General features: G+C 37.0%; 1 protein-coding gene across 2 annotated transcripts in view; it reads left to right on the top strand.

Annotated features, from left to right (window-relative positions):
• NTS (neurotensin) overlaps positions 1 to 24876 on the top strand; it is a 214024-nt gene that overhangs the window by 56551 nt on the left and 132597 nt on the right. For both annotated transcript variants that reach the window (XM_044088428.1, XM_044088427.1), the window contains exon 2: positions 4835 to 4896. In XM_044088428.1, coding sequence (XP_043944363.1) covers positions 4835 to 4896 — 62 coding nt within the window. The remainder of the gene's footprint in view (positions 1 to 4834; positions 4897 to 24876) is intronic.

Below are 24876 nucleotides of genomic sequence, written 5' to 3'. Positions count from 1 at the left end.
ATATATATATATATATATATATATATATATATATATAAATGCCCAGTTATAAAAAAGTTCAAAACTGCAAAAAACAATATCAGTCACAGTAGTCTTAGAAAAATATTTTACAATAGCAGCATCTTCAGGCAAGCTTACAGTTTTCATTTTTAACATCCGATATCCATAGACTTCAAAACACACTGCATCAAAGTATGGCAGTGAAAACAATGCAATCTTCCTTTGATGCCAACCACAAGACACACTGACCCAAAATAATAATTCAGCACATGACAGCACTGTAACAGAATATGGCTCCTCATGCTACTCCTTACTGAGCCATCTCAATATAATGATGTAATGACTGACAATCAGCAGCTGGCTAATAAGGGGAAACAAGTTCCAGCACAGCCATAGCCAACAAACAGCACAAACATTTGCTAAAAATTATCACAGCAGATCCAAAAACTGAACCCCAAAAACGTAGTATGTTTTACTATCATATATCATAGCAGACATATTATCTGTGCTTTCTTGAAAGGCACTTAGATGTAGATTGTGTTTTGAAGTAGTTTTGGTATCAAAGTTATAACGCTCATTTTATTCATAATTATGTGAAATAAGTACATTCTGGGTGTCCAGACTCCTTGATCTTTATGAAGTTTACCAGTGAGCAGCAAAGTAGCTTAATGATAAAATTTGTGGCTCACAGCTTCACTGTCTGGAAATGTGCCACCCATGACACCTCATTTATTAGAGCAGATTTTTCAGTGTCATCATATAACATTTATTTGTTAGAGTGATGTTTATAATCATGAAGTCTAACATTGGCCTCATTTTGTTTTCTTCTTCAAATACCTCAAAGAACATTGGCTAGAAACTCTGCCTTGTTGTCAAATGGTACTCATTGCATTGCCCCTTTCTTGAATCCCTTTAAGGCTAGAGTTAAGGATATCATTAAATATTGAGGTGAGGTTAGTAGCACAAGTCCACAAACTGGTTTTTAAAAGTATGTTTTCTCTGTCTTTTAACAGTACTTGCAGTCCCTACTTCCTTATAGTACGTAATTTCCAGTTGTTTACTTTTCCATAAAAGGTGTTCTGGAAATAGTTTGAAAGGTAAGGAAAGTTAGCCCTAACTTGTGTGGACAGAAACTTTTCCTGGAGCTCCCTGCGTTACTCTTTTTTACTGTATCTCGTCTGATGTTATTCTTCTTGTTTCCTGAAGAAAAATCCCTTTGGCATTGAGGAATTCCCAGAATATGGTGGGATGAGAGCCATGCCTTCTAATTATCACTGACCTTGCAGAAATATGAACTGCATCACTTGTCGTTTCTTAAATAACTGTAAAATGGAACCCTGATAATGAACCATATGCATTACTCAGTTAAGGTCTGTCCACCTGTCTGGATTTATTGTCATTAATTAAGTGTCACTAGCAGAGTTTTTCTTTTGAAAATGAAAATATTTGCAGGACCTGCATTTCAGTTTTTGTACACCATCCCCTTTGTAAGGGAGGCTTTATGCAACCTATTAAAGGGTAACAAAGCTTTGATCCTTAATAAAAAGTTTTTTTATCTCCAGGCCTAAAATTGTTAAAAAACAGAAAGAACAACACTAAGATTTTTGTGTTCTAAACAATTTATAACACTTATTTTTGACTGGGGACACTTGCTTATCTCCCCTTTCACAAAATGTTTTCACTATACTTATAGTGCTGTAAAAAGAAAAAAATCTAGGAGAGAAGTATCCATTCATTCATTTCAATAACCAGGACTAAAATATTATTTCCTTCATGTAAAATTATTTCTTCTGTAGAAAGGACATACAAGAAGATGACCACTTTCATTTTTAGGAGGAGATGGCAGATGGTGTAGGTCTGGATGACATAATTGATAAGACGGACCTTTAATTGATAACCTGAGACAGTTTGCATATATGGAACTAGCTTATACTCCCTGGAATTTGCTGCATGGCCTCCTATACTATTTTAAAGTACTATATTGTGAAATGGGTGATAGTTCAGTGGTAGAGACTGAACATGAAATTGGCTTACACTCATTCATGTACCAGTAAAGGTCCAAATGTTGGAAATCAAGGCATGGTGTTCATCAGGCATTTCTTCTCAAAAATAATCTTACCACTTTTCTATTTCATTAGATAAACACAAAAGTTCAGCAAAAAAAAAAAAAGTGGAATTTTCCACCATTACAAGACTGGAGTCAAGCTCTTTACTATAATAATAATTCCTCCATAAAACTTTGTCTAGTTTGTATATTTAGCTCTTGAATATAAGTGTGTGTTGGGGGGGGGGTGAATCCTAAAGACCATTTTTGAACATAACCTGGAGCATAAGTTCAGGCAATAAAAATTACCAAGTCAGGTAAGTACTTACCACATGTTATAAAGTCATACAGGACAGCATAAATGCAAGTGAAGTGTAAGGCATAATATAGTGCAATAAGGTCAAAAATTAAGCGAGATTCATCAAGAGCTCACCCAGCTGTCTATCATATGAAAGTACCATCAGAAAACAGTCATATAACATAATTATAGGCCAAATAAATAAATAATGTATATAGTTTTTTGTTTAAATTTATTTGAAAAATCTTTCTCAAGATATTTGTTACTCTTTAAAAAAAAATAATAAAAACTTTTGAGTAAAAAAAAAGAAAACTGTCATATGTAAGATGAAGTCACACAAACATCAGAGTATATTAATGCTGCTGCATGCCTGTGCGCTAGTATTCACCTGAAGTCACACAAGCATCAGAGTATATTAATGCTGCTGCATGCCTGTGCGCTAGTATTCACCTGCCTAATGCATCTTCTGCAGCACCTTCAAAACAGCTAGACTAATATCAACAGCACCCTATGTCTATATATTATTTAGGGTGTAAATGTTGTTTAGCTCAGTTACAGCAAACTGGGGAAAAGTCCACTTCATGTATAGACCAGCTTTTCACAAGCCCTTGTTAAGTTTATGGTGTTCAAAGGTAAAATATAAAATGACTTAAGTAATGTCATAGCAGGTGAAAAATTGTTGTATGAGTACTATGTAAATGAAGAAGTTAGTCAAGAAAAAGTGTCTTAAGCGGTTAAACACTAACCTGGGGTTTCATAAACAGGCCTACCATTAATCATATGGCCCATACAAAAAAGGCTCTCCTCCCATGATGCAGTATTTTGTGATTCAGAGACATTTAGCTGTAATGAGGAAATACCTCATTATTTGCTAATCTGCATGTCTCTCAATTGCAGTTAACTACCACAATCTGTAGATTACCACTTTCCTTGGTAGTTAACTGTGGTGGCCACATCATGCTGGCAGATGAGTAGTAACCCTGGTTTCTAATGGTTCAGACACCCCTGATGCCTATAGTGCAGTAAGTGCCATTATGGATTATAAGTATTATCCCCAGTGTCTAGTGGTGCCCCACCCCTGAATTCCCATACAGGTTTAAGTGCTGTTAAGGCACAAGTTTAATAATGTAATCCCTGGTGGCTACTGATCCCTCCATCCCTGTAGTACAGTAAACTCTAGTGGCTACTGATCTCCCAACCCAACATTGTAGGGTCTAGGGCATGTGGGAGGTATAACAAACACACAACCCACACTCACACACATATGCACTTCAAACACACACACACACACACACACACACACACACACACACACACACACACACACACACACACACACACACGCAAATACACACATGCAATCCTTCACAGGCCCTACCTTGCCATTAAAATCCTTAGTACTTATCTCTTTCATGACAGCTAAAAATGATCATTTGGCCATGTTCACTGTCATGATGTGGGAATGGTAGCAACTTAATCTACATAGCTGAGTGAGTCTATGAATTGCTCGGCCTGACAGCCCAATGCAGTGCTACATGTTCTTACCCTAGAGTACAGTGTTAAGGCTTGAAGTTATATGTGCCCAATTTTTGAAGCAATACACATAGCACCAATGTAGACTCATCACTTGGTAACTTGGACCTTCCAGTTAGATTGTAATTGTGACCCTCTGTTATGGAACCAACTTCTTTGTGGTGTTTTTATTTTTTTATTGCAGTTTGATGACCAGGTAAGTGGACTGGACAAATGGCCATTTTCAGTCACAACCTGGGCTCCACTGGAGCATTAGTCTACAGTTTAACAAATAACAGAGTTAGATAAGTTATTCAGCAGAGAACAGGATTAAGCAACTGTTTTGCCTCACATTGTTTTAAGATACTATTAGGCATATTTGATAATGTTCATCAGTAGTACAGAAAATAAGTACAATTCATAATTCTAGAATATGTATGGTATGTACAAATTTTTATACATTTAAAATGCTGCTACAAAAGACATAATGTAATAAAAGTGTTTGCTAATTCCCATTCCTAATGAGATAAAACATTTGCATTTGTCTGTAATGCCATACTCTATTAATGTAGCAACTTGATTTTAACTTTATGTAATTTACATTGTTTTGTAAAGTTTGATATCATTTTTGCCTTCACTTTTGTCTTCCTTCTATATTTCTTTCTCCTAATTATATCGTCTCAACCTGCCTTCTCATGACACTTATCATTTTTCTACCTTTCTAATCCTCAACCCTCTGCTACTGAAATGGTCTCCTTATCTTCCAGTTCTGGCAACATAAACTATGCAATTCACAGGAGAAATACTACACAAGCTGCAAAATATATATAGGTGTAAACCAATTATCTGATGTGTAATTTAAATATTCTAGATGTCATTGTCAATAGACGCTGCACTGTATTTGTATCTGTCTACCAAATGTTGCCTAATCTTTCTCTGATGTCTTTCATTTTTTTATGCATATTTTTTTTCTTTTACAGATTCTGAGGAAAGCATGAATACCCTGGAAACAGATTTGCTAAATGATCTATACTCCTCAAAGGTAAACACCATTATTTTCATAAACACTGCTACACTGTGGGAAAGAAAAAATATATGTTTTGAATAATGAGCCATAAACCAATTAGTTTTCAGTGTGGTTTTTAACTCATTTAGTTCTGAGGTAAAGTGAACTCTGTAAGTCATCTTTCTCTAAATAGTTTGATGTTGAGAATATTGTGTTAACTGACATGTAAAGCCATGCAACAAATAACTTACAGATAGGCCTCTCAACACAATTAATACCTCTCTGTATCCTTGATTTTCTTTGTGGTATACAAAGCTCGTAATTTCAAATAATCTGTAGTCTTTATCTCCCTTTGTAATGCAGAAGAAATAGGATATAATGACAGAAAAAAAAGACATTACAAGATAATCTCTCTGCTGTCCATACAACAGTCATGAAATAAAACTTCTGTATATGTGTTTACTAGTGTCACTGTTCATTTAACAACCTGGAAGTAAATAGATGAGTACATATCAATTTGGTGAGCACATATTCAATAGGTTAGGAAGTCCTTGTTTCCTACTGTTCATTTAATGCTACCCAAATTTAATTAACATAATTTGTGGCTGCTTTATTTTCAAAACATCGTTGTTTCCTGTGCTTCATACTTTCCTAGTGTGAGCTGTGCCATAAATTCACTGCACTACAGTATCAACCGGTTTGGTATATTCATTTTACACGCTGAGAAAATGTAAATAATGAGACACTCAACTTTAAAAACAATGCAGCTTGTGTCTTTCAGTTCAGAATTTGACAGCAGTTATATTGGTTTGCTATGGAAGGTCCACTTCAAACTGCAAAAGTATTTCGTAAGAAGAACAGTAGTCACTCAAAATATTATAAAAAAAAGATAATGATGAAAACTCTCCAAATATCCCCTTCATTACACAAATTACTTTCCTTCAAATGTTACAGACACTCAGGAAGTAGCTATTTCAGGTGTATTTGTGTATCTGGTCATTTCATTTTGGCAAAAATACATCAAACCTCATTTGTTCAACACTGGTATATTAAACTGAGAGCCTTAAGTACAACGCTCTTGGAGTTAGTTACAGCAGTTAAGCAAGTACATGGAACATATTTTCCTACATGGGGCAGTGGGTTAGTGAGCAGTCTATTTGGCTTCTGACTTTGACCAAAAGGGCTACACTATAACAATCAGAATGAAAATATCCTATGTTTCAGAAGTAGTTCACAGATGACTAATACAATCTAGTTTAAAATGCTGTTCATGTTTGTAACTATATATATACATATACATATATATATATATATATATATACATATACATAAATGTGTGTGGAGATATATAAATATATATATAATGCATGTACTGAAGGTATGCAGTGTGTGTGTGTGTGTGTGTGTGTGTGTGTGTGTGTGTGTGTGTGTGTGTGTGTGTGTGTGTGTGTATGTCTGTGTAAGACTGTGGGATTACTGTACAATGTTACAGATATGTACTCAACATAACACCAGACATGTGAGGATGCCTTCTGCACTGGGTAATAGCTGACATTTCCTCTCCTGTTATCCTCAGTTCAGCACAACTCAAAATTTCGTGCAGCTCCAGTACTCAGGGTCTCAGACATCTCCAGCCAGCATTCAACATGATACCACTTGCTGGGCTAGATGGCACATCCAGGCCCTTAAATCCACATTTTAAAACACATGGACTGAGTGAGCAAAATGCAAAAGTATACAATGATTTACTTGACTGAAACATAGGAAATTTCATTCACTGATACAGGATGGAGAGGCCATTCTGAAACACAGAAATGGCTGAAGGGTAAGAAACACCCGAGGCAGAAGTCCTCCTAATCAATCAGCTGTTATTGTGAATGCATCTGTTATGTCAGTCTTCACAGCCTTTAATCACAGATCAGCTGATCAAGTGACTTCATATCTGTCATATCTTTCATCAAAGGTTTTCATCATGAATTGACATTTTTGTAAGTCCATATCTGTGATATCTGACTTAAGAGGCCTTCCTCAATATCTACTTGATATCAGTGTAAGTGGTACAACAGGCAGCACACTGGTATTTGGGACAGAAAGCTGTGGGTTTGATTCCCACATTAGGTAGATGGATTTCTGACACTGCGGTGTAGCATAACAGGGGTGCTGTACTCCTGAGTGGGTTATCCTTCCAATGAGGCATTTAATTGAGGTCCCATCTCCTTGAGTTGGTGGTACTTCCAGTTGATTTAAAAGATCCTGAGGCACCTATTGAAAAGAGTAGGAGCCCTATATTTAATGCAACATAAAAATGATTTACACATTTACAAAAATTTACATCTTTAACTGCACGTGTGCACACACACACACACACACACACACATATATATATATATATATAGATATAGATATATATATATATATATATATATATATATACACATAAACATTTCTATTTTTCACTAGTTATCATTTTTTCATAAAATTCTGTTTCTTCTTCTTCCACAATTGCTTCTTCTTCCACAACTGTAATCTGATTTTTAGCACTGTATTTGCCAAAATCCATTTCCCTTTAAACAAAATTTCATTCTTATCTATGCTTCTCACATATTCTTTCCTCTTATTTTTATAATATCCATGCATAATTATATTCATGTCTGTATTGTTTGTCATTAATATTCGCAAAAAAAAATTCACACATTTTCCACAGTTTCATCCCTCTTTTACATTTAAAAAACATGTTCTGTTGTCTTTTCCTCCTCACAGAATAAATAGACTCTTTCAACTTTCTTTTTCTATGGCATATTCCCCTTTACTGGTAACTTATTTATTACCAGTCCCCATAGGAAAGTTCAACACTCTACTTACTGTCTTAGTACACCACTTTTCCTTCCTTTAATGGCTTTAATCATTTCTTCTTCTAAAATTCTCCTTGGATTTACATGATAATAATAATAATAATGTTTAATCACATTATTATACAACATCCTTCTATCTTTCACTACATCATCAATTTTTATTTTTGGTGTTGGTATTTTTCCTTGAATTTTTTTAATTTCTTCATTTATATATTCCTTTTCTCTTCTTATACTCATCATCTCGCAGTTTTTTTTTGTTCTGATATTTAAACATTCTTACTATTAAATTCTCATTTTCTTCCTTTGTCCACTTTAATACTCTATAAAAGTTTAAAGAAGTGGAATATACAGCTGGATTTAGAAACCCTAATCCCCCTTCATCTTCACTCATATACAACAGACCTCTTTCACTAGGTTTAGGGTTGAAGCTTATATGAAAGAAAACACCAGTTGCACAATTTCCATTTCATATTTTACTGGGATCATATAAACATTTGACATATAGGGTCTATATTATAACATCAAAGTTTCAAAACTTCGAATGTTCTAATATTGACCCCTATTCAGCGAAAGCTGAAAACATCGAACATACAGAACAGCAATTTTTTTCATAGGGAAAAAATGTTCTGTTCCAAAACACATACACACAACACAAGCACACCAAACAAACAGCAATCCACACACATACACCTAAACTCTTACACCTAACCCTACACTAAACTATACACACACCACTAACTATCCACTTACCTTAACCCAAACCCTAACCCTAAGGTCCGTCACTATCGCACACTCTCCTCACCCGTGCCCTAACCCTAACTCACCTAACCCACCCTAACCCTCACATCCACACAATCGCACACATACCTATCTCGCACCCTAACCCTAACTAACCTAACCCGCACTCAATCACACACTTACCTGAACCTGACCCGTAACTTTCCACCACAGCACTGAAAATACCGGAGTAACAGAATTGGACAACCGAATTCTTTCCCTAGGAAAAAATTCATTTTTTTGTTGCTTCGATATTTTCAGCTTTCACTGAATAGGGGTCGATATTAGAACATTCGAAGTTTTGAAACTTCGATGTTCTAATATAGACCTGACATATATGCTATTTTCCCATTAATTACAAATTCAACAGATAAACATTTTCTCCTGAATGCTAATCTATACATTCTCCACAGAAGACATTTTTTTTCAGTTTACCTTTAAAATGTCATCAATTATCTATGCAACATGACATGTGTGAAAGGCAGTTTTCATAGTTTCGTTTTAATGAAAAAAAAAATGTCAATTTCACAACAGCGAATGCATAGTAATATTTCCTACTGTGAATTCGGCATTTTGAGGGAAGATCGCACTATAGTGGGGATCTGGAAATGTGCCCTTTCCCTCACTGTAGTGCAGTCTCAGAGTTTGTATCTATAAGTACCAGGGAGTGCAGGGGGGCTTGCCCCCTGCAAAACATTTGTAGCAGAAAACCAGAAATGAAGGTATTTTTGGTAAAGTCAACATTCCTGAGTTGTCGACTTTCCTTAAATACCTCTTTCCGTTATGTGCATGATCGGTTATTGGATTTTACAAAATTTCAGGTCATAACTATGAACACTCGCACTAGTCAGTTACAAGATTTTGATAGTAAAACACTTTTTTTCATTTATTTTACCAAACCCTCCCATTGTAACATAACTACATCATCTTTTCCAGATTTTATACCTTATAACAATACCTCTCTCGAGGTAGCCTCCCATGTAAAGCTTCTAAGAGTCCTTACTGATGAACAGTTAAAATTTGATACCCACCCACTAACTAATATAAAGAAAACCTACCAGAAACTAAGCATGCTCTACCTCCATAACTGCTATATCACTCCCACTACTAAACTTGTACTCTCTAACACCTTCCACATTCCTTCTCTCCTGTATGGTGCCCCACTTCTTACCAACCTTCAATCTGTTCTAAAAACAAAGCTATCCTTCTGTTATAACAAAACTTCTAAGTTTGCTACAGGCTATAAATCCTCCTTCCACCACTGCAATACCCTACACAAACTAAATTGGCTCGAACATCCCAACCATTTTACCTACATTCAACTTACACATGCCCATAAACTCATCTTTAATCCCTCCATCTGCCCTTCCCTTGCCTCCTCCTTCAAAATGGACCTACCCAACAGACATGTAAGATCCAATAACCAGAATGTGCTTGAACTGCACAAGCCTGCTCATCCTCCAGGCAATAACCAGAATGTGCTTGAACTGCACAAGCCTGCTCGTCCTCCAGGCAAACACCTACTATCCTTTTCCCTAGCTCACCTCTGGAACTCCCTTCCACCTCTTATTCATACTACAGACAACCACTCTACCTTAAGATCCTGCTTCATTCCTATCTCAAAACCCTTTGAGAATGTTCCTGCTTTCATCCCATGACTCACCTCTTTTTTCCCCATTTCTCACACTCCTTTACTTCTCTCTTTTCTTCATCATACTGAGCTTCTCTGATTGCTACCATCTTCATTTTTCCCGTTTACTCCTACTCTTGCTCTACTTTTTTTTCTTAATGTCCCACCCTTTTTACATTCAACAATTACACCTCTTATTCCCCCTATCCTACTTTAACTCTGCTAAGATGTCATGTAAAACTGTAATGTCAACCCTGTGTTACTTCACATTGTAACAAATCTAACAGGAATATATACCAATGGATTTTTCTTACTTTAATTGACTTATTTATGTGTGTGTGGGTGTAATTTTACCTTTTGCTTTTCTGACTGTATTTTCACAGCAGTCGTGGATTTTTTGTCATATTGTGTAATACCATCGTTCTTCAATAGTATTACATAAATGTAAATGCATTGTTTTCATATTACATAGTTTTTCATGGAGCTTATCTTCCCGGGACTCCATTGAAAACTGGCTCTTCTTGGCCCAATGGACTATCCCGATAAACAAACTATAAAATAAATAAATAAAAGCACTTAATTCCCTGAAAAATACACATCCCCAATTTTCACCACATCACCCAAACCCTTACTGTTATCTTTATTAAAGGTCACTCCCATTTCCTTTAAAGATTCTTTCAGACAAATCAACACCCCCCTCATCCATATTCTGTTCTTAGCAAGTGCAACTATATTATCTGCATATGTCAAGACTACTGGTTTTACCACCTCCGTTTGCATCATGTATCTAGCATATCTAGCGTATTTCATTTAATAAGCTACTTCACTTACTATTGAATTCATCACCTTTGCAAATAATATTGCACTCATGGGACATCTTTGTCTGTAACCACACTTCATGCGTATTTCTTTACTCAGCCATCCACTCAGTAATACTCTCACTCTGTTACACTGATATGCTAGCATACCCATTCACCTAATTCTCTTACCTACTCTATACTTCTCCAAAACATTCCACAAAGCGTCATGTCCTGCTGTATCAAATGCTTTCCTAATTTGACCTACCATAAGTTTCACATTCTGCCTTTTACACAACATCCACAGTTTCTGTCACAGTCAGTAACAACTCCTGACACCCCTTGCTTTTATACCATATCTACTTTCTTCTATAATATTTCTTATTTTTCCTTCCATTCTTCTCAGTATTATTCACATAAAAATTATGATCTGTGTCATTCAGTGTGATGAGTCTTCAATTTATTTTTTCTTTCATTTTTCTTATCTTTCTTCTATATAAATTTTAATATCCTGCTACATAATTCCTCATAAACAAGCCCTTCCTTCAACCATTCACTCATTTCATTTATAAAATACTCTGTCAGTCCATTCATTTCTTGTACATTCCATACCCCATGCCATCGGGGCCTGATACCAAATCAACATTTACTTTCATAAGTACTTCATCCACCTCACTAATAGTAATTTATTTTTCAAATTCTTCCATAACACATTCTGGAAATATCCTTACTTTCCATTTTGTCTTATTTTACATCCTTGTATTCTTGTACATATTTTCCACATGCTGTACTACAATACTCATAATATCTTCTTGTGCTCTTTTTACCTCTCATTTTTACATTTTTCATTTTTCTCATTATACTAATAATACCCAGATATGGAGATACCTAATCCCTTTATTTGTACCTAAACATTAATGCCTTATTTTTTCATGATTTATATATATATATATATATATATATATATATATATTTACATATATTTTTCCTTTTGTATTTTTTAAATTCTCTAATTCATTTCTGTAAACGTTCCCATAGTTCACGTTGTCTTCCTTTTCTACATCATCCTGATACTGACAACAATACTTTTTAGACTTCTTTTTAAGAGCATTCCACCACTCAGACCAGTTTTTATAGAAGTCCTTCATGGTTATAAGATCCTTCCTTAACTCCAGTCCTTCCCACTTCACAGATTCATCCTATAATTTTGCATTACTCTTTTTATTCCATTTCTTAATTTCATATAATTCCTTTCTTCCATCTCTTACATCCATATTGCTAAATAATCTGAAAACCCATCACAACTGTATCACTGTCTGCTACCCCCAAGCCATCTGATAATGCAAATTATACAATGACTAGCCATTAATACTCAAAAACAAGCACACTGATTGATCAGCCCAACCAGCGTGCCCATATCAAGCATATATCAACAGCAAAAGTACAGCTGCTAAAGTATCATTGGGCAGCCAGACTTCTTCTGTTTAATTGCTATCTCTTAGACAAGCATTAGTCTGAAGGAAAGAGTCTGAAGCTAAAAAGCGTGTCATTATTTAGTGACATTGTTGATCATAAAATTTGTGGTTTTCAGACAAATCACTGAGGAATGAAGTCACTAAATAATGTCGGCCATTTCAGTTTCAGACTTTCTTTCCTTCAGCCAATGCATACTTATTCTCCCTTTATTTATACTTTGTCCACATTTTTTCAAATAAAAGATCGAGAGGTACATATGAGAGCAAAGAAAATACAAGGAAAATCAGGTATGTTCTGCAAACTAAGACATGTCTGATTTTCCTTGTATTTTCCACTGTCTCTCTCATACCTGTAAACTGTCGGGAGGTTGCAGGGTTTTTTCTTTTAGAAAATAGCAACAGAGATCGTCCTTTCTCCATTGCTTGCTTGCTAAAACAGTGATGTACTGTGTAAGTCTGGGAACGCAAGTCCCATACACATGAGCAGTACATCATCAAAGGGCAGAATCCGGAAACAATGTAGAAGAACACCATGGAGCCGTTATACAAAGACATTAGTTAAGGAAAGTAAGTAATTTTTTTCTTAAATAATGTCATTGTTTAATAGCAATAACCAACTCCTGGATGTGATATATTGAAGATTTTCCCATGGTTACCTTTGTTTAATCACTCGGGCTTCACTCTCATGATTAAACCACAACAGTCATGACTAAATCTTCATTATACAATGACCCCCCCATTAATATTCTAAAACGTGCATGCTGATTGGTCAGCATGCACGTTGTAAATCTGACATACTAATGGAAAAAGGTCCAGATGCCCAGACTTTTTCCATTAGTATAACTCTTTTTTTAAAGCAATGGAGAACACAAGATCTCCGTTGCTTTTTACACACTGTCTCGCTATGTTAAACAAGTTTAACATAGCAAGACAGCTTTAAAAAAGTAACGGAGATCTTCCTATCTCCGTTGCTTTTTTTAAAGGTGTCTCGCTATGTTAACTCCTTTAACATAGTGAGACAGCTTTAAAAAAAGCAACGGAGATTCTGTGTTGCATTTTTTAAAGCTGTCTCACTATGTTAAACTCCTTTAACATAGCGAGACACTTTATAAAAAGCAATGGAGATCTTGCTTTCTCCGTTGCTTTTTTTAAATCTGTCTCGCTATGTTAAATGGGTTTAACATAGCGAGACAGTCTCGCTATGTTAAACTCCTTTAACATAGCTTGACAGTTTGTAAAAAGCAACGGAGATCTTGCTTTCTCCGTTGCTTCTGCCCACAGCTCTGATGTACTGCGTAAGCATACGCATGCGCAGTACATCAGAACTGCCGCAGAATACCAGACAGCTGCGGAAGGGCAGCAAGGAGGCATTATACAATGCCATTATTTAAGAAAAGAAAAGTAATTATTTTTTTCTTAAATAATGTCATTGTATAATAGCAATAACCCACTTCTGGGTGTGGGTAATGCTGGATTTACCCTCGTGATCAAACCACACCAACCATGGGTAAATCCAGCATTACCCACACCCAGGTGTAGTCCACTTCTCGGGACAAACAGGCCAAACAGGCTCGTCTGCTGCCTACCTCCCAATGCTCAACAAAGAATGGGAGGGGGGGGCTGATTGAGGTTTCCAGACAAGAACAAATGGGCTGTAGGGCTGTCCCCCAGCCCATGAATAACTGTCTTCCATTCCATTGGAATGACTGGCTTCATTGATTAACTGTCGTGAAGCCATCATGTGAGATCGGGGGTGGGGGGAATAACAAAAAAATAATCATTTTATGAACAAGCATATGATTTGTAGTAAGATAACAGTGATGAAGGTATGAAGGTTAAAACGAAGCAGTATAAGCTGTCAGCATTTCAGCCTTCATGTATGCCTTGTTCTCATTTGCAAGAAAAGTCAATACAAGTCCACAAAACAATCAGAGCAGTGCACACCACCTTCATTCATTCAGCAATAACCCCCTCAACACACACAATACAAAACAATCAGAGCAGTGCACACCACCTTCATTCATTCAGCAATAACCACCCCAACACACACAAAGCTGACTGAAATCATGCAAAGGTGTCACCAACCACTCATAACTTTTTAAATAAAACATTTCACATACATACTGTCAAAAAAATTCTGCAGAAAGTATAATAGCCTCTCCTAAAGTACCAACTCCACCATATAATTCTGTATATATGGACTAGAAATAGCTAGTGATGTTTAGTACCAGTCAGGTTCAAAAGATTTATTGCCAGAAATAAAGAGGAGAAAACATCTTGGGAGACATTCTAGAAGCATGTGAATCAACGTTTTCCAGTATAATGAAAGAGAATTAAATTAAAGTCTTCAAGTCCATGAGGTTGTTGTTTTTGTCCATAAGAACATTCAGACACAAAAAATACTTTTTAATTTCCTGAACTGAGCTTACTGATGAAAGGAGAAAATTTGATGAAAGGCATTACTTAACTCTGAAGGAGCAGGTAACATAATATATAACTAAGTGGTGGCGGGCATTATAGGACTTAAGAGATGCAGGAGACAAAATATATAATTTAGTGATGTTGGACATTACAGGACTCAGGAGATGCAGGAGACAGACTATATAACTGAATGGTTGTGGGCATTACAAGACTCGGGCATCAGGGAACAGAATATATAACTAAATGATAGCAGGCATTGCAGGACTCCAGAAACACAGAATTTTTAACTATGTAATGGTGGAAATTTCAGAATATGTAACTAAGTGAGTGTTGACATTACAGGACTCAGGAAGGGTGGGAGACAAAGTATATAACTAGCTGCTAATAGGCACTGCAGGATTCTGGAGGTACAGGAGACAGAAGATATTACAAAGGCATTGTGGGTAATATAGAACTCAAGCAAGTGACACATTTATATAGCTCAGTGATGATGGCATTAAAAGACTTGGCAGGAGCAGATGACACAATATATAACTAAGTCATGGCAAGCATTATAGAAATTAGGAGGAGCATCTTCCAGAATATATAAAAAAGTGACAACAGGCATTACAGAGCTCAGCAGGAGACATAATATATAATTATGTGACTGTAGGCATTATAAGACTCATAGGAAGCAAAAGAGAGAGAGAGAGAGAGAGAATGCAAAACTTAGGGACTGTAGACATTACAGGACATAGAAAGAGCATGTGAAATAATATACAACTAAGACAAGGTGGGCTTCACAGGTTTTGCAGTAGCAGGTGACATAATACAGAGCTAAGTGATGTTTGGCATTACACGACTCATGAGGTGCAGGCAGCAGAATACATAACCAAGTGGTGGTGGCTATTACCGAACTTGGCAATAACAGATGATATAATATACAACTCAGTAATGGTGAGTGTAATAGTACTTGGGAGGTGCAGGTGACATAATATATTACTAAGTGATGGTTGGCATTGCAGGATTCACAAGATCCAATTGGCATAGTATATTATTAAGTGATGGTGAGCATTACAGGACTTGGGAGGAGCAGATGACATAGTATAGAGTGTTATGATTGGTTCACCAGTCATAAACTGCTTATTATGTGTTTGAGACATGGATGCCAAGAAATTCACCTCGAGAATGAAGCGAAATACAGCCGTACTGTAAAGGAAAGTGCCAAGTATCATTACCTTCTCTAGCTGATTCTCCCACGCAGGCTTAACTAGCATATATCCTGAAGTAGTTCATTGTAGTTATTCTCTATAGTCCAGATACAATGTAAACCAGTATTTATATCAAATTCCAATAATGATACCTTAAGCATCCAGATGCTATTTAGATTCCATGCATCAAATGTCCACAACCTCTGCAATAAACGGTTATGTCCTGAAAATCTATTTCTCCATAACCCTAACTTGCTATTTATTTTACCTTCTTAGTATGCCAAAGTTAAAACATTTTCTTCTTCTTTTTCTTTTGGCTGTTTCCTTTAGGGGTCATCACAGCAGATCATCTGTTTCCATTTCTTGCTGTCCTATGCATCTTGCTCTGTCACACCAACCACCTGCATGTCCCCTCTCACCACATCCATAAACCTTATCTTAGGCCTTCCTCTTTTCCTCTTACCTGGCAGCTCCATCCTTAGCATCCTTTTCCCAATATACCCAGCATCCCTCCTCAGCACATGTCCAAACCAATGGAATTTTGCCTCTCTGGCTTTGTCTCTAAACTGTCCAACCTGGGCTGACCCTCTAATATACTTATTACTAATCCTGTACACTCTCATCACACCCAGTGCCAATCTTAACATCTTTAACTCTGCCACGTCCAGCTCTGACACCTGCCTTTTTGGCAATGCCACTGTCTCCAACCCATATAACATAGCTGGTCTCACTTCCCTTTTGTAGACCTTCCCTTTCACTCTTACTGGTACTCGTCTGTCACAAATCACTCCTGACACTCTTCTCCACCCACTCCACCCTGCCTGTACTCTCTTCTTCACCTCTCTTCCACATTAGCCATTACTCTTAACTGTTGATCCCAAGTATTTAAACTCATCCACCTTCGCCAACTCTACTCCCTGCATCCTCACCATTCCTCTATCCTCCCTGTCATTCACACACATATATTCTGTCTTAGTCCTCCTAACCTTCACTCCTCACCTCTCCAGGATCTCCAAGGTTAAAACATCCATAAGATAAAATCCAAAGAGGATGTGCCACATTCCCCCTTTGAATCTGATTTCCATGACCCCTACATGACTTTTGTTCTTTTTATGGATAACAAATATTGTTTGCAGACTTTATGGACAAGGTCATCTTGTAGACTTTTTTGACGCTGTCTGTAAATTAATGGTCAGCTGGAAACCATGTATTCAGGAGGCAGTGTAATTGCAATAGCTAAAGGTGTATGAAGTGAAAGCTGGAGTAAAGGAACTGTGGTCTGTTAATTAGCAGTGTGTCCACTCCACTACTAGCCCACAGGTCAGCTTATCTTCACATTGTCTAAATCACTCACTGCAAGCTTGTGATCAGCAGTCAGCTCATCAAGAGAAATAACAAGAACAGCAGATGTATCTAGAATATATACCTTTCACCATGCATCTTAGGAAATTCCATTCATGAGAAAGAGTAATGAAAGGCTGGAATAAGTTAATAGGTTAAGTTGATGGAAGCAAATCTACGCAGCCTTTCAAAGAGTCTTGGAAAATAGACGGGACAGAGATGTTGAAGAAGGGAGGGCTAGCAGCCAAATGACAGATTCAGGATAATGAATAGACTAGATAATCACAGCTGTCTCCTGTTTTCTTGAGGTGCACATTGAAACTTTGAGGACCATAATTGTGATCGGAATGCACTAATTCCACAATTGTGGCATCTCTAAGCATTCTCCCTGAAGTAGTGTGAACTTGCAATCAAGGTATATAAGAAGCAGGGGTATGTGCAGGTACAGCTACTCAATTTTGAGGGTTTCAAAATGTGAATCCCCCTGGCAAAATGCTTTGAAAGTATAAGACAGAGTTTTGAAATTCACATTGCTTTCTGGGAATTGCACTTTAATTTACGAAGTATCCAGACTTACTGTAATGGGTCTCAGATTTCTTACAGTGGCACTCCTGCAGGCAGAAAATAATTGACAAAATGGATGACTGAATAAATGAGTGAGTGAGTGAGTGAGTGAGTGAGTGAGTGAGTGAGTGAGTGAGTGAGTGAGTGAGTGAGTGAGTGAGTGTGAGTGAGAGTGAGTGATTGAGTCAACAGAAGAACTGAAGCAACATCTGCTATCAAATATTTAGCAAATGCTTGAAACAAAGATGGTAGCAGTCTTTTAGTGCAATTCTTCTTATATTTGTACCATGCATGAAACATACTGTGTAAACTATCATGCGTGTGAAATAAAAGCTGATAAACATAAATTCTTTTACTTTGCTTGTTTTCTAGCAAGCAGTTCAGTTATGTCTCATCTGCTCCTTCCTCCTTTTCTGTGCTCTTTATTATTACTATCTTAAGCAGTGTATTATCTTTTTCAAAACTGTCAGCTGGCTTTTATTTTCTCCATGTTCTGTGTGTTAAGGATAATAACTTTAGTTTATAAGACTGTGCTGCATTCTAAATACCAGCAACCCTTGAGAAAGAAAATGCATTTTTTATCACTGAGAGCAATATAAAACTTCTGTACACCTGAAGTGTTTAAACAGGTGACACTGTTCTGGTCTATAATGGCAGTAGTTATGTTATTGCAGATTAGTCAATGTAAACAAATCACGCAGGTCCAATTTTTGCATCATCAAGTGACTAGCCCTGATCCAGTGCACTGTCTGGGATTCATGTTCTTCTGTCAAAGGGATACTGTGTAACATCATTGTTGCCTGAAGTGGTTGGTCTATACAGCTTTTCCTCTGGTAGGTACCACCGAGAAGCTATACTGCTGCCCACAACTCTGTTCACTTTTTGGATATATTCTGTTGGCACACCTCTCAAGTTCCTTGAGTTAGACACCCCTGGCAAGTTCTTGTGAGAAACCCCACACAGACAAAAGGAAAACATGTAAACTCCACACAGACAGTGACCAGAGGTCAAGATCAAATCATGCACCTTGTATCTGTGAGGTGAAGACTTTAGCCTTTATGCCACCATTCCTCTAAAGATGAGAAGGTATATGACAATATCCCAAGAAATCTGATATGGACAGTTTTGCAATAGTTTGAAGTCCAAAAACTATTGGTAGAATTAGTGAAAAGACTAATGGCAAAATTACAAACAGTGCTTGGACTCACTAAGGGCATCAGGGTTCAGCTCTGAGTCTACTGCTGTTCATACTGGTGATGGACTACATTAGCAAACAGGTTGTTGGGGAGATCAACAAAGAACTACAAGCAGATTTTGAAAAGGAACTTCAGCAAATGATAGGAGACTAGAATACAAAACTGTATGCACGTGGGATGAAACTAAGTATATACATAACAATTGCCATGGCAGCAAATGGGGGAGTTCAGAAGAAACTGATCACTGAGACATAAGGGAAAATACTGGAACAGGTTAACTGCTTCAAAAATCTGTGAGGGGTGGTTGAGGAGAAGAGACGTCTGAATGAGGAGGCCAAAGTTAGAATCAGAGGTGCTGCAGGTGCTGCAGGCAATGGTCACAAAGCATCAGAGGTAGTGTGTAACACAAGATGGCCAAAGAAACTGAAAAGTAAGGGGTGCAAAACAGTGGTGCAATTAGTGCTTCTGTACGATACTGCATCCTGGTCATTGAAGGCAAAGCTGCTGAGAAAGCTTGAGGTAATGGAAATGAAATTCCTGAGATGGGTGGCGGGAGGTATACTGTTGGAGAGATGAAATGGCAAAAGCCAAAGTAACCCCAATGGAAGAGAAGATCAAGGAGACCAGATTAAGGGGTATAGTCACATGTCCAGGAAAACAGAAACTGATTTGGTAAAGAAGATTTGACAGACAGGAAGAAGGCAGGAGGAAACAAAAATGTCAGTCAAGAGATCCCCTGTAGAAAAACGAGAAAAGGGGGGTTGGTAATGATGATGCTAATGTTGATCCCGTTTCTGTCTTTCTTGGCATGGCAGAACAGTTTTACTGCAGCTCTATGTTTGTACCTTTTTCTGTATATGGAAATGATAACAGAGATGCACATCGTAAATTAAAGTGGCAAAATGAAATAAATGATTGTTTACCCTGCACTGTGGAAAAAATCCACACACTAGAATGTCTACAGCCGTTATTTTCTCACCAAGTTAATGCAAAGTCTTAAATGTCATATTTCTTTTCCACCTATAAATAGTCTATTTGTGTTAAACTCACTTTCTGCACATTGAACCTTCTCTGGTTGAATATGGTTTTAGTATATGTGCCAGTAATGGTCAGTTATCAATGCCACGGTGATAAAATGTTCTTATTAATTTGGAGATGATGGAATTTAGAACCAGAGTAGCAATGTGCTCTCAGTTCATAATTATATTTGATTTGGATAAGCATACTTCAGCTGTTGGCATGAAACATTGTAATGTTCATAATGAGCAGAAAAAATGCAATGAAACAGAGGCAAAAAAAAAAATAATAATAAACTCAATGTGCACTCTCACTTCTGAATAACTTTCTAAAATGTTTTGTTTTCCTAGGTTTGGGAAGTCATAACATTCCATCAGCTTAAATAAGTTTCTGCCAGATAAGACTGACACTAAAAATCATATGTTAAGGCCACTTAAAACAAATGAAAAAAATTCCAAAGCCACAGCAGTAAAAAGAAATGATTGAATGCGATATGCTGTCATTCCTCACTGCAGGATACATGGGTCCAATGGGCATATTAAATATTTAGCCATAACATATAATGTAAAGTGTGTAGGATATGCCAGAATTTTCACTTCACAAATACATAGTCTGAAATGCTAAGACAAAGCATTTCACTTTTTCCATTTTTTTTTTGCAAACGAGCATCAATCATCATCTGTCTTACCACAAAACTAGTCATGTCTGAGGAAATCTATTCAAACTCTTCATATTTCAGGCTGCCTGTTACACTTGCTACTTTCACTAGCACTTTTGTTGCTATTGACGTTATTAAGAGCTGAATATCAAATTTTAGAACATAGATTTTCACATACACTAATTTGACAGCACAAACACACTCGTAACACACACACACGCATATGCAAGCACAGACATGCTGACATACAGTGAAAGATGTATTTATGTGAACATAGTATAATGCATTTATCAAAAGTAGAGTGACAAACTACTACCTGAGTCACTCTTAAGATTTAAAATGATTTGTTTCTTTCTGTTTTCAACAGCAATTCAGAAGTTTAAACACAACTTAAAAGGAACTGTTTTTTTCTGAGTGTTGAAATTCATATTGCCTTAATTAATGGAGCCATTTTAATCTTCCAACAGTACCATCTGTTATCAACACTCTTCTGAGATACACCAACAGGGTGTTCAGCTTGCACTGTCCATAAATGCATCATCAGCTAAAACCAGTATCTTTATGTTAAGCATGTGGTGTACATTGAAGAGACCCTGTAAATAGTATTAAACTAAGCATCCTCTTTCAGAAGAGTTCGGTCATGGGGAACAAAGAAGAAAAAGCGTAAATGTCACACCTTCCATGCAAGATATGTGCACAAAAAGGGTCTCTTGCCAAGTGTTTTTTCTTCATTCTCCTTATGAAAAGCATCTTGAAAAACATAGGAGTTACATAGCTGTAAAGCAATATCTGCATTATAGTTTAGTTATTAGATTTGACAGTAAAGATATAGTACCACTTACAGTGCATGACAAGAAGAGTCTGTTAGCAGCATTTGTTTGTCTGTACTTGATTATACTGTTTTTGTTCATAGAGGTAACTTATATGCATTGATTGACATATGCAAAAAAGCAAGACCTGTTATTACTAAAGAAACAGAAAAGTAACAGCGAGGCACTAAATGCCAGCAACAGAAGGTAAAATCCAAAGATAAAATACATACTCAGTAATAACTACTCTAGAGGAGTCACTGCTTGCACAACCAAGTCTTACGTATTGTGAAAGAAAATATAAAAACATCGCTTTGTAAAAGTGGCAAACTATGCCTGACCATCCATTAGTGCAAGATATGAATAAGTATGCAACTATGAATAAAGAAATGACCCTGATGATGTGATATATTTATCTTGTATCCTGCCTTCAGTTATTCATGCAGTGTGTATACACCTACCTCACAGATTCTTTCTTTATAAAAAGTGGATTATGTACTGGAAGGACAACATCAATGTTCACTCCCCTAGGTGGGCCATCCTGCATGCTGCTGACCTCATTCTCAGACCTTTCACGTTGTAATGCACAATTCACCTTAGTGGTAGGTATAATTCAAGTGTATTTATTTCAGTTGTTTTAACAGACTAAGTTTTGTTGTCTTAATGAAACTTGATCAGTCATTCATAATTCAGTGAACCTCCTGCACCCCGTTAACTAGAATATAAAACCTTTCAGTATGTTTCTGTTCACCGAGCTGGGTTTGCCCAATTGGAGTTCACTGAAATAAGACGTAATCAGACCATCAAACAAATACCTTTAGTTCTCAGTCACTGTATGGCCACCCTTTAGTACTAAAGGGAAAAATCATTCCCACTGACATGAAAGCATTAAATTAAATCCAGATATATGTATTCATTTTCTCTGAATGCTTTACCACAAAACATTGGAGAACATCTCTGCCATCCATTGCTTTTGCACCAGGCACTTGTGACACCTTGTCCAGTAGTGTAACTCCATTTTCAAAATGGCGGGTCACCGTTTGTTTATCCAGCACTACCAACTGATTTGGGATCACGGAAACTCACCTGATCTAAAATATTGTACCTTATCCAGCCAGCAAAACCAAGGATTACAAAATTATTGTTTTACATCAAATCGCTATACAGGCTTTCTACCAAATATACCACATATCCAAATAAAGCACTTTACAGTAAACATATTAAGTTTTGGCAGCAGAGAGAACAATTTTCTGCAGTACTGCAGTCAGATGTAAAAATCAGAAGTTTGATAAACAGTTCCAATTTTGAACAGCTAACCACCCAGTGGTGTGAACATTGACTGTAGATGATTGTCACTGTTGATGTGATACCCAGACTCAATGTGCAAAAGTGCAAAAATAAGATAAAGGAATTGTGGATAAATGATAGCTGGATGGATGGATGGATGGATGGATGGATGGATGGATGGATGGATGGATATATGACAGACATTCATTCAAGTACACTGCTGTAGTACTAATTTTGTTTAAAAAGCACTTGTCTCAGATAAGCTCTCCCCTTCTTTTCTCGTACTTTTTCATTCACTAGATCCATCAGCCTCTCATTCTGCTCTTTTCATCTTGTGATTATAGGTATAATCATTCACCTTTAACCTATGCTTATGTCCTGACTAGTTCACTCTTTACACAATTATTATAACAGTCTATGCAGGAGAAAGGTTGTGCAAGTTAACCTTTGCACAAGGACTTACTTAGCATATAGGCTGTTCATCTTCTGTTTTTGCCAGATACTTTTTCCTCATGGCCTACACCTCTACTCCCACAGTCCAGATTGCAGATAGACTGTACCACATATATGTGCACATAGTCTAGGTGAAGAATGGACGTCCTTCTTTCCGTAGGTTGTTATTTGCTTATACTGCTACTCCAGCAGCCTAAGCAGCAGTTAACTGCTACAATTTAACGTACAGTATGTGCATGCAGCCTAGGTGGCAGATAGGTTGATATCCTCCACCTCTTGTCAGATCCACTTAGTTTATTGTCCAGGTGTAAATAGGCTGCGCTTTCATTTGGTTCCCAGCTATTTCAGCTTTTATACTATTACTACTCTAACAACTTAGGTGGCAGGTGGGCTATGCTACTTCACCTATGCATACAGCTTGGGTGGCAGGCTATGGTCCTTGTCTCATCTGGCCATTTTAACTGTTATCATAGGTGCAGACTACATTTACACTTCTTTTAACTAACATCCTAGGTTGCAGATATAGGCTGCACTTTCAGTTCATTTACTGACACAGCCTTTGTAGATGGAGCCTCTGCTTTTTAATTGAGTCAAATACACTAGATTTACAGTGTTGGCAAAATTTAGGCTGGGACGTTTTTTTTTACTCAGATTTCTGCCTCCACTTATTAGGGTTGAAAAGACATTGTTACATTACTTATTGTTATAGACTTGTACCAGCACTTACTCTCCATTTTATCACCTCTCACTTTCCAGATACCCTACTATATTTTCTATTGCACCTTTAATATTTCCCCATCCATACTCTTTGTATTTTCAAGTTATAACCCCAGCTATCTTACAGATTCACGATGCTAACTGTTTATCTCATAACGCTTTCCTTAGCATGCTCTTATTATTTTGTCACTTCAGCCTTCAGTCTTTTTTTATGGATACTTTGCCTCTTTCTTGTCAATGTCATGACCCCTCCAACCCTACTCAGACCCACTACTGGCAAATAAGAGTGCACAATCGAGTAACTGAAACCAGCGGTAAACTCTGTCATGCTGCAATTTCTATTGCAATCCGTACTCCTACAGAGGTCACCAATTCACATACCAAAAATGAAGGATCTTCTCTCAAAACTCCACCATCTCCTAGTCAAACATATATGTTCTGGATATATTCACTCAAACCCAGAATCACTTCACTTTAGCCCTCAGTTACAGAACCCAATCACTTATATCAGAAATAAAGACCTTAACATTGCTTGCCTTAATGCATACAGTCTTAATAATAAATGGACCGCACCAGAAGGGTTACTGGCTACAGAAGATTCCCATATTCTTGCTATATCAGAAACCTGGTTGAATGATGATTGCTGCCCCCCCCTACTTTTATACAGGACAACTACTGTATATAGAATGGCAACAGAGCAGGCCCTATATCTGGTGGCAGTGCTTCAATTCCAGTCAAAAAGAATATATCTATTACAAATGTGGATTGCACACATTCTCATACTATAAATGACAAGAGTCCCAACTGGGTACTTTCTCACATCACATTAGAT

Source organism: Protopterus annectens, chromosome 11.part0 (genome assembly GCF_019279795.1).
Source record: "Protopterus annectens isolate FY-2018-M chromosome 11.part0, PAN1.0, whole genome shotgun sequence".
NCBI lineage: Eukaryota > Metazoa > Chordata > Ceratodontiformes > Protopteridae > Protopterus > Protopterus annectens.
The sequence above is the reverse complement of the archived record's forward strand: the minus strand, read 5'-3'. Positions and strand labels throughout refer to the sequence as shown.